Source organism: Melospiza melodia, unplaced genomic scaffold (assembly GCF_035770615.1).
Source record: "Melospiza melodia melodia isolate bMelMel2 unplaced genomic scaffold, bMelMel2.pri scaffold_342, whole genome shotgun sequence".
NCBI classification, from domain to species: Eukaryota; Metazoa; Chordata; class Aves; order Passeriformes; family Passerellidae; genus Melospiza; species Melospiza melodia.
The window spans coordinates 14,295-30,045 of NW_026948662.1; the positions used below are offsets into that span (position 1 = coordinate 14,295).

The window sequence follows — 15,751 nt, forward strand, 5'->3', positions numbered from 1 at the left end:
CCCATCACGCGGCCCCGGCCCAGCTTCGCGCCGCCATCTTGGGCCGGGGCGCCGCGCCGGCAACGCCGCGCCGCCATCTTGGCGCCGGGCAGGGCCGCCCTCACGGCCGGGCGCCATCTTAGCGCGCGCCGCTGCGGGCGGCGCCATCTTAGACGGCGAAGGCGCGCGGCGCTTCCGCCGCCCAGCCGCCATCTTGGGTGAGGGCGGCGCCATGTTGGAAGAGGGCGGAGATGGGTGAGGGCCGTGATGGTGGTGTGGGGACAGAACCGGGCGCTGCTGAGGGTGAGGGATGCCCGCCCCACCCGTCGGTACCGGAGGGGTTTGGGGCATGAGCCCGGAGATCCCGGGCTGCCCCCGTGGTGAGGCCGCTGCGGGCGCGGCCATGTTGAGGCAAAGATGGCGGCGGTGTAAACAAAGGCCGGGGTTTGTGGCCGGCCTGGTGTGGCCTCAGCGTCACCTCGGAGTCCCCCTGTCCCCGTGGGCCTCTGTCCTCTTGTTCCTGCGTGTCTGTGTGTCCAGCTGCCCACACACATTCTGTCCCCGTGTCCCCAAATGTCCCCATGTCCCCATATCCTAATGTCCCCAAATGACCTCATGTCCCAATGTCCCCACGTTTCCCTGTCCCAATGTCCCCAAATGTCCCCATGCCCCCTTATCCCAGAGTCCCTACTTCTCCCTGTCCCAATGTCCCCATTTTTCCCTGTCCCAATGTCCCCATTTTTCCCTGTCCCAATGTCCTCAAATGTCCCCAATGTCCCCGATATTTCTAAATTTAAAAAGAAAAAAGTTTTAAAAATTGAAAAAAAAAATTTAAAGAAATAAAATAATAAAAATTAATTTAAAATAAATTTTAAAATAAAAATAAAAAAAGTAAAATTCAATATGACATTTAAAATTTAAAATATAAAATGAAATGTAAAATAAAAATTAAAATAAAATAAAATAAAATAAAATAAAATAAAATAAAATAAAATAAAATAAAATAAAATAAAATAAAATAAAATAAAATTCAAATAAAATTAAATCTATAAATAAACACCAACAACCCACCAGCATCTCTGACGCCGGAATTCCCACCTTGGTATTTTTATTATTCTCATTTAATTATCATTTAATTCTCATTTCATCATCATTTATTTGCACTCTGCTCTGGGGGGGCCCTGCCCACGCTCAGCGCTCGCCCCCCCCCAGGGCTGCCAGGGGGTCCCGGGGGGATTTGGGGGGGTCTCAGGGCTATTTGGGGGGGTCCCCGGGGGAAATTTTGGGGTTCCCAGGGGGATTTGGGAGGGTCCCAGGAGGGCCTGGGCAAAGTGGGGTTTGGGGGGCACCACGGGCACGGCCCGGGCCAGCATCACCCGCGCCCCCAAAATGGGGAGGGGGCGGCGGGAGCTGCGCAGGGGGTCCGGGAGCGGCCCCAGAGATTTGGGGCGCCCGTCCCGGCTCGGATCTGGGGGTCCCGGGGGGTCCTGGGATTTGGGGGGCTCAGCCAGGAGCGGCCCCAGAGATTTGGGGCGCCTGTCCTGGATCGGATTTGGGGGTACCGGGGTGTCCCAGGATTTGGGGGGCTGGGTCAGGATCGGCTCCAGGGGTCTGGGGGTGTCCCAGGATTTGGGGGGCTCGGTCAGGATCGGCTCCAGGGGTCTGGGGGTGTCCCAGGATTTGGGGGGCTGGGTCAGGATCGGCTCCAGGGGTTTCGGGGTGTCCCAGGATTTGGGGGGCTCGGCCACGATCTGCTCCAGAGATTTGGGGCACCCGTCCCAGATCAGATTTGGGGGTCCATGGGGGTCCCAGGATTGGGGGGCACCCCCCTGGGTCACATTCAGGGCTCTGGGGGGCTCACCCCGCATCGGCTCCAGGGATTTGGGGGTGTCCCAGGATTTGGGGGGCTCACCCCAGATGGGCTCCAGGGGTCTGGGGCGCTCTGAGAACCTGGGGGGCTCATCCTGGATCAGCTCCAGGGGTTTGGGGGGCTCATCCTGGATCAATTTTGGGGCTCTCAGGGACCCATCCTGGATCAGCTCCAAGGGCCTGGGGGTCCCCAGGATTTTGGGGGGCTCCTCCTGGGTCAGCTCCAGGTTTTTGGGGGCCAGGTCAGGGGGAGAGGAGGAGGTCAGGGTGGTCCCGAGGGTGACACCGGCCCCATCTGGGACCCCCCCAGGAACAGCCCCCAGGGTTGGGGGCTCGGGGGGCTCTTGGGGGGGCTGGGCTGGAGGAGACCCCCCAAAATCCCGGGGATCCCCCTCCCCTGGGATGAGGGGCTGGGATCCAGCTCCATCCGCCTCCCCATTCCCAGCGGGACCCCCGAGCCCCCCTCCCTCACCCCACACCCCCATCCTGGGGCTGGGGTCTCCCCCTGCAGCCCCCTCCCCATGGGGGTGCTGGGGTGGGTCCCCCACTCCTGGACCATCCTGTTCTGGGGGCGTTTGGGCCAAGATCCCTGGGATTTTGGGGTTCTCTGGGATCTCCAGGACTTTTGGGATCTCTGGGATCCCTGGAATCTCCTGGATCTCCAGGGTCTCCAGAAATTCTGAGATTTTGGGGGTCTTTTGAATCTCTGGGATCTCCAGGACTTTTGGGATTTTTGGGGTCTCTGGGATCTCTTGGTCCTGTGGGATCTCTGGGATCTCCAGGACTTTTTGGGTGTCTGGGATCCCTGGGATCTCCTGGATCTCCAGGGCTTTTGGATTTCTGGGGTCTCCAGGATCTCTTGGTTCTCCAGGATTTTTGTGATTTCTGGGGTCTCTGACATCTCTGGGATCTCTGGGATCTCCAGGACTTTTGGGATCTCTGGGATCTCTCGGTTCTCCAGGATTTTTGTGATTTCTGGGGTCTCTGACATCTCTGGGATCTCTGGGATCTCCAGGACTTCGGGGATCGCTGGGATCTCCAGGATCTTTTGTTTCTCCAGGGCTGTCCCCTGACTCAGGGGTCCCTCGGGGGTCCCCAGGGGGCTGAGCTCGTCGTGGGCGCTCAGGAAGATTTCGTCGGGGTCGGAGTCGGGCTCGGAGGCGCCGGGGGCCAGGAAGAACATGTCCTGCTCCGTGCACTCCTCGATGGACAGGTAACTGTCGGGCTGCTCCGCCCAGCGCTCACCTGGCTGCGGGGTGGGGGGGGACACGGATGGGACCCCCAGGCAGGGGCAGGAAAGGTGGGTGGGTTCACTGTGTCCCCATGTCCATCCCATCCCATCGATCCCATCCCAACCCATCGATCCCATTGATCCATTGACCCTATGCCATTGATCCTATTCCATTGATCCCATTAATCCTATGCCATTGATCCCATTGACCCTATGCCATTGATCCCATTGATCCTGTTGATCCCATCCCATTGATCCCATTGATCCTATTCCATTGATCCCATTAATCCTATTGATCCCATCCCATTGATGCCATCCCATCCCATCGATCCATCCCAACCCATCGATCCCATTGATCCCATTGACCCTATGCCATTGATCCCATTGATCCCACTGATCCCATTGATCCCATCCCATCGATCCCCCAACCCATTGATCCCATTGACCCTATGCCATTGATCCCATCCCATTGATCCCATTGACCCTATGCCATTGATCCCATTAATCCTGTTGATCCCATCCCATTGATCCCATTGATCCTATTCCATTGATCCCATTAATCCCAATTGATCCCATCCATCGATGCCATCCCATCACATTGATCCCATTGATCCCAACCCATCTATTCCATTGATCCCATCCTATTGATCCCATCGGTCCCATTGAACCCATTGATCCCATTGATCCTATGCCATTTATCCCATTGATCCCATTGTTCCTATTGATCCCACCCCATTGATCCCATCGATCTCATCTCATCCCATTGATCCCATTGATCCTATGCCATTGATCATCCCATTGATCACACTGATCCCATTGATCCCATCGATCTCATCTCATCCCATTGATCCCATTGATCTCATCCCTCTGATCCCACCCCAATCCCATCCCATCAATCCAATCCCATGGATCCCATCCTAACCTCATTGATCCCATTGATCCCATCAATCCCATCCCATTGATCCTATCCCAATAATCTCATCCCACCCCATCCTATCCATTTGATCCCATCCCAATCCCACTGATCCCACCCCATCCCCAAATGCCGGGAACGCCACCGGGTGCTCACGTTCATGAACCCGCTCTCCATCCCCTCCTCCACGGCCGGGAACCCGTCCTCAATCCCGGGGGTCCCGTCCTCGATCCCAGGGGTCCCGTCTTCGATCCCGAGGATCCATTCTTCAATCCCGATGGTCCCGTCCTCTATCCCGGGGCTCCGCGGCGCCGCCTCCGTGTCGCCGCCGCCCTCCAGCCACGTCTCGGGGCCGTCCAGGAAGGCGAAGGAGTCGCGGAGCTCCAGGGAGAGCCGGCTCTGCTCCGCCTCTTCTGCGGGAGAGCCGGGAGCGCTCGGTACCGGCAGCCACCCGATCCCGGTGTCCCCCAATCCCGGTGTCACTCTGATCCCGATGTCCCCCTGATCCCAGTGTTCTGCCAATTCTGGTGGCCCTCCGATCCCGGTGTTCCCCGATCCCGGTGTCCCCCAATCTCGCTGTCCCCTCTATCCCGGTGTCCCCATGATCCCGGTGCCCCCTAGTCCCGGTGACGCTTTATCCCGGTGTCCCCATGATCCCACTGTCCCTCGATCCCGGTGTCCCCTCTATCCTGGTGTCCCCCAGTCCCTATGTCCCACCAATCCCAGTGTCCCTCTGATCCCATTGTTCCCCCGATTCCCGGTGTCCCTTTGATCCTGGTGTCCCCCAATCCCAATATGCCCCTGATCCCGGTGCCCCCGGTCCCGATGTCCCTTTGATCCTCGTGTCCCCCAATCCCGGCGTCCCTCCAGTCCCAGTGTCCCCCCAATCCCGGTGTCCCCCCAATCCCGTTGTCCCTCCAGTCCCGATGTCCCTTCTATCCCAGCGTCCCCCCAATCCCGGTGTCCCGCAGTCCCGGTGTCCCCCAGTCCCGGTGTCCCTTCTATCCCAGCGTCCCCCCAATCCCGGTGTCCCCCAGTCCCGGTGTCCCCCCAGTCCCGGTGTCCCCCCAGTCCCGGTGTCCCTCCAGTCCCGATGTCCCTTCTATCCCAGCGTCCCCCCAATCCCGGTGTCCCCAGTCCCGGTGTCCCCCAGTCCCGGTGTCCCCCCCCAGTCCCGGTGTCCCTCCAGTCCCGGTGTCCCCCCCAGTCCCGGTGTCCCTCCAGTCCCGATGTCCCTTCTATCCCGGTGTCCCCCAGTCCCGGTGTCCCCCAGTCCCGGTGTCCCCCAGGGTGTCCCACACCGGGCTCTCACCGGAGCGGGGCCGGGGGTCCCGGGCGGGCTCGGGGGCGCTGCCGGGGCTCTGCTCCCGTTCCAGCGCGGGGCACGGGAGCCCGCGGGTGAGGCGGGACAGGTTGGAGGTGATGTGCGGCGGCACGGTGACCGCGAAGGGGCCCGAGATGTGCAGCCCCGCGCATTTCTCGGCGCGGGAGCGGCCGCCGACCCCCGGCCCGGCCCGGGGGGCTTTGGGGGTGGTGGGCTCCGACTTGGTGCTGCTGCTGCTCTCGGCCGCCGCTTCCAGCGGCTCCTCCAGGCTCTCGTCCAGCTCCGGAGGCGGCTCCGGGGCCGCGGGGGTCGCGTCCGTGCTGTGCTGCCGCTGCGGCCGCAGCTTCACCGACAGCTTCGGCAGCAGCCGCGCCGCCTCCGGGCCTGCGGGGGAGCGCGTCCGGAACGGGGCCGGGGGACCGGGGGCACCGGGGGGACCGGGGGTACCGGGGGGACCGGGGGAGCGGGGGGACCGGGGGAGCGGGGGAGCGGGGGATCTGAGGGGACAGAGCGACAATCCCCAGGGGACAGAGGGACAATCCCCAGGGGACAGAGGGACAATCCCAGGGGACAGAGGGACAATCCCCAGGGACAGAGGGACAATCCCAGAGGACAGAGGACAATCCCAAGGGACAGAGGGACAATCCCAGGGGACAGAGGGACAATCCCCGGGGTCAGTGGGACAATCCCCAGGGACAGAGGGACAGTCCCCAGGGACAGAGGGACAATCCCCAGGGACAGAGGGACAATCCCAGGGGACAGAGGGACAGTTCCTGAGAGGACAGAGGGACAATCCCCAGAGACAGAGGGACAATCCCAGGGGACAGAGGGACAATCCCAGGGACAGAGGACAATCCCCAGGGACAGAGGGACAATCACAGGGGACAGAGGGACAATCCCAGGAACAGAGGCCCCCCTTACCGGACGGTCCGGAGGGGCCGGAGCTGAGCGAGTCCATGCTCTTGGCCGGCCGCAGAGTGACCTTCCCACACTTCTCTGGGAATGGGGCAGGAGAAGGGGATTTGGGGGATTTTGGGGGGATTTTGGGGGGGATTTGGGGATAACCCCCCCCTAGTCCATGGGATCCCCCCGAATTCCCACCTTTCTCCTCAGCCTTCCCCGATTTCCGCTTGGCCTCGTGCCCGGAGCGGCCCAGGTTGAAGATGGATCTCCACTTCTTGGCCTTGAGGGAGCCCTTGCTCCTGTGGGACACCTGGGATACACCTGGGCACACCTGGCACACCTGGGGGCACCTGGGATACATCTGAGGGCACCTGGGATACACCTGGGTACACCTGGGATACAGCTTGGCACACCTGGGCACACCTGGAATACACCTGGGTACACCTGGGATACAGCTTGGCACACCTGGGATATACCTGGGATACACCTGGCACACCTGGGTGCACCTGGGGATAACTGGGGGACACCTGGGCACACCTGAGGGCACCTGGATACACCTGGGCACACCTGGGATACACCTGGGCACACCTGGGGGCACCGGGGATATATCTGAGGGCACCTGGGATACACCTGGGCACACCTGGGATATACCTGGGGTACACCTGGGTACACCTGGGATACAGCTTGGCACACCTGGGCACACCTGGGATACACCTGGGATACACCTGGGCACACCTGGGATGTACCTGGGGGCACCTGGCCACACCTGGGGAGCACCTGGGGATAACTGGGGGACACCTGGACTATATCTGGGCACACCTGAGGGCACCTGGGATACACCTGGGCACACCTGGATATACCTGGATACACCTGGGCGCACCTGGGTGCACCTGGGGATAACTGGGGGACACCTGGGCTACATCTGGGGGCACCTGGGCAGAACCGGCACACCTGGGTACACCTGAGATACACCTGGGCACACCTGGGATACACCTGGGCACATCTGGGATACACTTGGGCACACCTGGGATACACCTGGGCACACCTGGGATACACCTGGGCACATCTGGGGGCACCTGGGCTACACATGGGGGCACCTGAGGGACTTCTGAGCACACCTGGAGGGACCCCTGAACACACCCTGGCACACCCCCCGGGTCACAGTGAGTTGGGTTTGGGGGTCCCTGGGGGTCCCCGGGGTGGGGTGGGGGTGCCACCTGTGCCCAGGTGTGCCCGCTGGCCGTACCTGTGCTCGCTGAGCTCGATGATGGTGTGGTAGGGCCGCATCTGGGGGGGGCCGTCGCCCTGGCTCAGCGCAGCCGGGACGTGCAGGGCGGGCACAGCCCCGGGCAGGAGCAGCGAGCGACGGGCACTGTCCCCACCTGGGACCCCAAAACGGGACAATGTCACCTCGGGGACCTCAAAACGGGACAATGTCACCTCGGGGACACAAAATGGGACCCCAAAACGGGACAGGGTCACCTCAGGGACACAAAGTGGGACCCCAAAATGGGACAGGGTCACCTCAGGGATCCAGAGACCCCAGCCTGGGACCCCAAAACGGGACAATGTCACCTCAGGGACCCCAAAACGGGACAATGTCACCTCAGGGACACAAAATGGGACCCCAAAACGGGACAATGTCACCTCGGGGACACAAAATGGGACCCCAAAATGTGACAGGGTCACCGCAGAGACCCCAACCTGGGATCAGGGAGTGACAGAGGGACAGTCCCCACCTGGGACCCCAAAATGGGACAGGGTCACCTCGGGGACACAAAATGGGACAGGGTCACCTCAGGGATCCAGAGACCCCAGCCTGGGACCCCAAAACGGGACAATGTCACCTCAGGGACACAAAATGGGACCCCAAAATGGGACAGAGTCACCTCGGGGACACAAAATGGAACCCCAAAATGGGACAATGTCACCTCGGGGACACAAAATGGGACAGGGTCACCTCAGGGACACAAAATGGGACAGGGTCACCTCAGGGATCCAGAGACCCCAGCCTGGGACCCCAAAATGGGACAGGGTCACCTCGGGGACCCAAAATGGGACAGGGTCACCTCAGGGACCCTCAGTGTCCTGAGATCTCCAAAATGTGACAGGGTCACTTCAGAGGCCCCAGCCTGGGACCCCAAAATGGGACAGGGTCACCTCAGGGATCTCAAAATGGGACCCCAAAATGTGACAGGGTCACCTCAGAGACCCCAACCTGGGATCAGGGAGTGACAGAGGGACAGTCCCCACCTGGGACCCCAAAATGGGACAATGTCACCTCAGGGACACAAAATGGGACCCCAAAATGGGACAATGTCACCTCAGGGACCCAAAATGGGACAGGGTCACCTCAGGGACCCAACCTGGCATCGGAGAGTGATGGGGGCATTTCCCCCCTGGAGCCTCCCAAAAGTGGGGAGTCAATGTCCCAATGTCCCCTGGGACCCCCAATGTCCCCTTGGGACCCCCACCCAAGGCCAGGGGGGATTATCCCCCTGGAGACCCCAAACTGGTGTCCCCTCAATGTCCCTGTGCTGTCTCCGCAATGTCCCCACAGTGTCCCTGCCGTGTCCCCCTGCTGTCCCCCCAGTGTCCCTCCAGCGTCTCCCCAATGTCCCCGCAGTGTCCCCCCAATATCCCACAGTGTCCCTGCAGTGTCCCCGCAGTGTCCCCACAATGTCCCCCCAATGTCCCCCTGCTGTCTCCGCGCTGTCCCTGCAGTGTCTCCCCAATGTCCCCATAGTGTCCCCCCAGTGTCCCCCCAATATCCCACAGTGTCCCCCAATGTCCCCACAGTGTCCCCCCACTGTTTCCCGATGTGCCCCCAGTGTGCCCCCCAATGTCCCCATGGTGTCCGCACAGTGTCCCCCGATGTTCCCACAGTGTCTCCCCCACTGTCCCCATGGTGTCCCCCCAATGTCTCCCCAATGTCCCCGTGGTGTCCCCGCTGTGTCCCTCCAGTGTCCCCTGGTGCCCCCGCGATGTCCCCACAACGTCCCCCTGATATCCCTGCAGTGTCCCTGCGCTGTCCCCCGTTGTCCCCATGGTGTCCCCATGGTGTCCCCCCGCTGTCCCCCCGCTGTCCCCACGGTGTCCCCGCGGTGTCCCTGCCTGGCAGCGGCGCGTCCCCGAAGAGCTGCTCCACGTGAGTGAGGATGAACTCCACCACGATGGACTGCACGCGCACCTCCATGAACGCCGCCGTGCCGTTGAACCCCGAGGCCTCGATGTCCCTCGAGCTGGGCACAGCGGGGACACCGTGGTCACCAGGGGTGAGGGGACAGCTGGGTCACCATGGGGTCACCAGGGGTGAGGGGACAGTGGGGTCACTGGGGATAAGCGGACAGCGGGGGCAACAGGGTCACCAAGGGGTGAGGGGACAGGAGGGTCACTTCAGAATGAGGGGACAGTGGGGACAGTAGGGGTGAGGGGGCAGCAGGGTCACCTCAGGGTCAGGGGACAGCAGGGGACAGTGGGGTCACTGTGGGATGAGGGGGCAGCAGGGTGAGAGGGACAGTGGGGACAGCAGGGTGAGGGGACATCAGGGGACACACAGGATGGAGGGTGATGGGGCTGAGGGTGACAGGGCTGAGGGTGGCAGGGGTGACAGTGGCAGGAGTGAGGGTGACAGGGCTGAGGGTGACAGGGATATCAGTGACAGGAGTGAGGGTGACAGAGCTGAGGGTGACAGGGCTGAGGGTGACAGGGATATCTGTGACAGGGCTGAGGGTGACAGAGCTGAGGGTGACAGGGCTGAGGGTGACAGGGATATCAGTGACAGGAGTGAGGCTGACAGGGCTGAGGGTGACACGGCTGACGGTGATAGTTACAGGTGACAGTGACAGGACTGAGGGCGACAGGGGTGAGGGTGATGGGGTTGAGGGTGGCAGTGACAGGCGACAGTGACAGGGCTGAGTGTGACAGGACTGAGGGTGACAGGGCTGAGTGTGACAGGGGTGATAGTGATGGGGCTGGCAGTGACAGGGGACAAGCGTCCAGACTGACAGTGACAGTGACAGGTGACAGCAACAGGTGACAGTGACAGGTAACAGCGACAGGTGGCAGTGCCAGGTGGCAGTGCCAGGTGCCAGGTGTCCCTCACCGCAGCAGGTTGGGCGCCCAGACGATGGCCAGGTTCCTGGCGTGCATGTTGGTGCGCCCGCTGTGCGCCGCCATGCGCAGCAGGTGCCGCATCAGGAACTCCAGCGTCCTGCGACAGCAGCGCCACACCTCAGCGCCACCGCGGGGGACACGGTGACACCGCCCGGGGGACACCGCTGGGGATGTCACCGACCCCCCTTCACCTGTAGTGAGGCGCCGGCAGCTCCTTGAGCACCTCCTTGATCTTCACCAGCCGCGCCTCCTCCATCTGGATGGCCACGGCGTCCTGCGGGCACAGCGCGGTGACGGCGCGGTGACAGAGCCACCCGCCGCCCTGGGGACACTCTGGGGACACGTGGGGACATCGGGGACTCACGGCGAACTTGTCGTAGAGCTGGTAGGTGAGCAGGGGGTTGGGCAGCTCACGGCAGTAGGCCTTGCACAGGGAGCTGACGCAGTGAACGTCCTGCAGGTAAATGTCCCGCGACAGGTCCGGGCTGCGCTGGGCCTCAAACTCCGTCCTGGGGTGGGATTTGGGGTTTGGGGATTTGGGGTTTGGGGATTGGGATTTGGGGTCTGGGCTGCACTGGGCTTCAAACTCCTGCCTGGGATTGGGATTTGGGGTCTGGGATTTGGGATATGGGATTGGGGGTATGGCCTTGGCATCCAGACTGTGCTGTGCCTCGAACTCTTGACTGGGATGGGATTTGGGATTTGGGATTTGGGATTTGGGGTTTGGGATATGGGATGGGGCTCTGGGCAATTCTGGGTTCCCCCAGGAACAGGAGAGAAAAGTGCTCAGGGGAAGAAACGGAGAAGGGAAAATCTGTCCCGGGGAAAGTGAAAGAGAACGGGCAGGGAAAACCCCAAAAACAATAAAGAGGGAAAAAGGGAAGGAAAGGAGCGGGGGAAGAGGGGCCGGAGCGGGATGGGGGAAGGGAGGGGGCAGGGGGGGAGAGAGGATGGGCCCATCCCTGCCAGCCCGAGTCCGGTCCCACCCCTGCTTCCACCTTTTCCCATCCCATTCCTGCCCCCTCCCTCCCGCCCTCTCAGTCCCGGCATCCTCCAGACTCCACCCCCGTCCCGTCCCGTCCCATCCCATCCCATCCCATCCCATCCCATCCCATCCCATCCCATCCCATCCCATCCCATCCCATCCCATCCCATCCCATCCCATCCCATCCCATCCCATCCCATCCCATCCCATCCCGCCCTGTTCCCCACTCCATCCTCATCCTTATTCCCATTCCCAACCCCACTCCCATCCCATCCCTGCCTCGTTCTGATCCCAACCCTGATCCCCCCGTCCTCCTCTGTCCCGATCCTGCCCTGTTCCCGCTGGATCCCAGTCCTGCCTCAATCCCTCCGCATTCCTGCCCCAATCCTTTCTCCATCCTGATGCCAATCTCCATCCCTGCCCTGTTCCTGCCACAACCCCTGCCCCATCCTGATCCGGATTCCTTCCCATCCCTGTTCCTGTCCCTATTCCTGAATCAATCCCATCCCATCCCATCCTGTCCCCAATCCCATCCTATCCCAATCCCATCCCATTGATCTCATCCCATCCCATCCCATCCCATCCCATCCCATCCCTTCCCATTGATCCCATCCCATTGATCCCATTGATCTCATTGATCCAATCCTGATCCCATCCCATCCCATCCCATCCCATCCCATCCCATCCCATTGATCCTATCCCAATCCCAATCCCATCCTGTCCCCAGTCCTGTCCCTGATCCCATCCCCAGTGCTGATCCCAATCCCATCCCGTCTCCAGTCCCATCCCATCCCAATCCCCGATCCCATTCCTAATCCCTATCCCAATCCCATCCCAATCCCCAATCCCGTTCCCATCCCCAATCCCATCCCTATCCCAATCTCGATCCCATCCCCATCCCGGTCCCGCTGACCGCAGCCGCTGTGTGTTGGAGGACACCCCGGACAGGCGGTAGATGCCATCGACCACCCCGTGCTGCTCCACGAACTCCGTGCAGCTCCGGAGCACCTGCGGCACTGCGGGGCACGGCCCGGCCCCGCGGGGTCCCAGTGAGCCCCATCCCATGGGATCCCATTCCAGTCATCCCCATTACACAGGATCCCAGTGATCCCTGATCCCATGGGACCCCACTGAGCCCAGCCCCACAGGGTCCCGGTGAGCCCCATCCCATGGGACCCCACTGAGCCCCATCCCATGGGACCCCACTGATCCCAGACCCCACAGGGCCACTGGTTCCTGAGGGATGGGGCCACCAACTCCACAGGATTAGGCCACCAAATCCCAAGAAATGAGGACACCAACTCCACCGGGATGAGGCCACCACATTCCAAAGGATGAAGCCACCATCTCTAGAAGGACAGAGTCACCAAATCCCAAAGGATGGAGCCACCAAATCCCAAGGAACGAGGCCACCAAATCCCGAGGAACAGGACCACCAAATCCATGGGGATGAGGCCACCAAATCCCAAAGGATGGAACCACCAAGCCCACAGGATTAGGACACTGAATTCCAAGAAATGAGGACACCAACTCCACTGGGATGAGGCCACCAAATCCCAAGGAACAAGGCCACCAAATCCCCGGGGATGAGGCCACCACATTCCAAAGGATGGAGCCACCAACTCTAGAAGGACAGAGTCACCAAATCCCAAAGGATGGAGTCACCAAATCCCAAAGCATGAGGCCACCAAATCCCAAGGAACAGGGCCACCAAATCTGCAGGGATGAGGCTACCAACTCTACAGGATTAGGCCACCAAATCCCAAGAAATGAGGACACCAACTCCACCGGGCTGAGGCCACCACATTCCAAAGGATGGAGCCACCATCTCCAGAAGGACAGAGTCACCAAATCCCAATGGATGGGACCACCAAATCCACGGGGATGAGGCCACCAAATCCCAAGGAACAAGGCCACCAAATCCAAAAGGATGGAGCCACCAAATCCCAAAGGATGGAGCCACCAAATCCCAAAGAATGAAGCCACCAAATCCATGGGGATGAGGCCACCAATTCCCAAAGGATGGAGCCACCAAATCCTGAGGAACAGGGCCACCAAATCCCAAGGAACAAGGCCACCACATCCATGGGGACAAGGCCACCAAATCCCAAAGGATGAAGTCACCGAATCCCAAGGAACGAGGCCACCCAATCCTGAGGAACAGGGCCACCAAATCCATGGAGATTAGGCCGCCAAATCCCAAAGGATGAAGCCACAAAATCCCAAATGATGAAGCCACCACATCCATGGGGACGAGGCCACCAAATCCCAAAGGATGGAGCCACCAACCCCAAGGCCCAGACCCCTCCACCCCTCAGGCCCAACCCCCCTGAGATTGGAGCCCCAGCGAGCTCCAACCCCCCCAAATCCCGGCCGAGCCTCGGTGGCCGCGACGCTTCCTGGAGCCCCGGTGACGCAACGGGTGGCGCAAGTCCCCTCCGAGTCCCCTCGGGGGCCCCTTCCCCGCTTCCCACGGTGGCCCTGGTGGCCCTGCTGTCCCCTGGGGGGCTCGGGGAGGGTGGTGGCACTCACCGTCCTGCCCCGAGCGCTGGAGATGCTCCTGGAGGTCGCAGCCGAAGAGGCGCTCCCGGGAGCCGCCCTTGCGCCTCGCCCGCTGCCGGGCCTTGAGCGCCAGGGACATGGGGACACGGGGACAGCGCCGGGGACAGCGCGGGGGACACGGCCGGGGGCGCGGGGGCCACGCCAGGGGGGTCCCGGCGCTGTCCCCGCGGGGGTGGCAGGAAGGCGGAGGCCGCGCTCGAGGCGCTTCCTGCTCCCCGCGGCCACAGCGAAACCACAGCGAGGGCGGGGACGCCTGCGCACACGCGTGTGCAAGGGGCACGCCCTGGGGACAGGGGAGGTGTGAGTGTGTGAGGGACACGGCCTGGGGACACCTGGGTGTGTGAGGGACACGGCTGGGGACACCTGAATGTGTGAGGGACAGGCCTGGGGACACCTGAGTGTGTGAGGGACACCTGAATGTGTGAGGGACACGGCTGGGGACACCTGAGTGTGTGAGGGACACCTGAGTGTGTGAGGGACACACCTGGGGACACCCGAGTGTGTGAGGGACATGGTCTGGGGACACCTGGGTGTGTGAGGGACACGGCCTGGGGACACCTGAGTGTGTGAGGGACACGGCCTGGGGACACCTGAGTGTGTGAGGGACACCTGAGTGTGTGAGGGACACGGCCTGGGGACACCTGGGTGTGTGAGGGACACACCTGGGGACACCTGAGTGTGTGAGGGACATGGCCTGGGGACACCTGAGTGTGCAAGGGACACCTGAGTGTGTGAGGGACACCTGAGTGTGTGAGGGACAGGCCTGGGGACACCTGGGTGTGTGAGTGACACACCTTGGGGACAGGGACAGGCCAATGTGTGTGACACACCTGGAATCACTTGGGCACATCTGGGGGCATTTGACCACACCTGGGGACACACCTGGGGATATTTGGGGACATCCTTGCACACCCCCTTGCACACTCCCCTGCCCCCCCACCAGCCCACCTGCACCCCCACCCCACTCCGGCCCACAGTGCCACCCCTGTGTCACCCCTGTGTCACCTTTGTCACCCACATGTTTCGGTGTCACCCCCATGTGCACCCTGTGTCACCCCCGTGTCACCTCTGTGTCTCAGTGCCATCCCCGTGCCACCCACATATCACCCATGTGCCACTGCGCCAACTGCATGTCACCTACACATCTGTGTCACCCGTGTGTCTCAGTGTCACCTCATGTCACCATGTCACCCATGCCACCCGTGTGTCACCTGTGTGTTACCATGTCACCCGCCTGTCTCGGTGTCACTCCCGTGTCACCGTGTCACCAATGCCATCCCCGTGTCACCCGTGTGTCTCGCTGTCACCCATGTCACCCCCGTGTCACCTGGGCGTTACCGTGTCACCCACACGTCTCAGTGTCACCCCCATGTCACCATGTCACCCATGCCAGTCACCCGCGTGTCTCGGTGTCCCCCCGGTGTCCCCGTTGTCCCCAAGGTGTCACACGGGTCCCAGTCCCGCGGGTCCTTTATTTACAGGGTCTATACACGGCTGTACAGCCCCTCCCCCACCCGGGGGGGAGGGGACACGGCTGTCCCCAAGGGCCACCACCCCATGGGGGAGGGGACACGGCTGTCCTCGGTGCCACCCAGCCCGGGGGGGTTTGGGGGGACGCGGGGTCTCCGACCCCGCTCGGTTTTGGGGAGTTTGGGGGGTCCTGGGGGGGTCCCCGATGTCACCACGAGTGTCCCCAGCCCCTGCTAGGGTGGCACCAGGGGACAGGAGCTTGTCCTGGGGCTTGTCCCCAAGCCTGTGACAGCAGGGCGGTGGCACTTGGGGACCAGAGTCCATCTCTGAAGCAGGGAGGTGACACTTGGGGTTACCAGAGAATGTTCTTGAGCTCCTTGGTGGTGTCCCCAAGCCTGT

At 61.7% G+C, this 15,751-nt stretch overlaps 1 protein-coding gene across 1 annotated transcript; it reads right to left on the reverse strand.

Moving 5' to 3' along the window:
• Positions 1-1,057: 1,057 nt before the first annotated feature.
• On the reverse strand, positions 1,058-15,253 carry ARHGAP30 (Rho GTPase activating protein 30). Its single transcript, XM_063182994.1, has 14 exons — positions 15,221-15,253; positions 13,853-14,165; positions 12,234-12,336; positions 10,700-10,844; positions 10,527-10,609; positions 10,325-10,432; positions 9,312-9,461; positions 7,466-7,591; positions 6,418-6,518; positions 6,173-6,312; positions 5,744-5,813; positions 5,305-5,700; positions 4,149-4,405; positions 1,058-3,097 (listed from the first exon to the last, which is right to left on the reverse strand). The coding sequence occupies exons 1-14, from the start codon at positions 15,251-15,253 to the stop codon at positions 2,111-2,113; spliced, it is 3,012 nt and encodes a 1,003-aa protein (XP_063039064.1). The 3' UTR covers positions 1,058-2,110.
• Between the last annotated feature and the right edge of the window lie 498 nt (positions 15,254-15,751).

Bases quoted from the DNA above. Each gene is read 5' to 3' on its own strand.
- ARHGAP30 (XM_063182994.1), bottom strand. From the start codon at position 15,253: ATGGGGGTGACACTGAGACGTGTGGGTGACACG. The intron at 9,462-10,324 runs GTGAGGGACACC...CGCTGTGCCCAG, and splicing joins TGGGCGCCCAACCTGCTGCG to CTCGAGGGACATCGAGGCCT. The intron at 4,406-5,304 runs GTGAGAGCCCGG...GCTCTCCCGCAG, and splicing joins GGACCCCCGGCCCCGCTCCG to AAGAGGCGGAGCAGAGCCGG.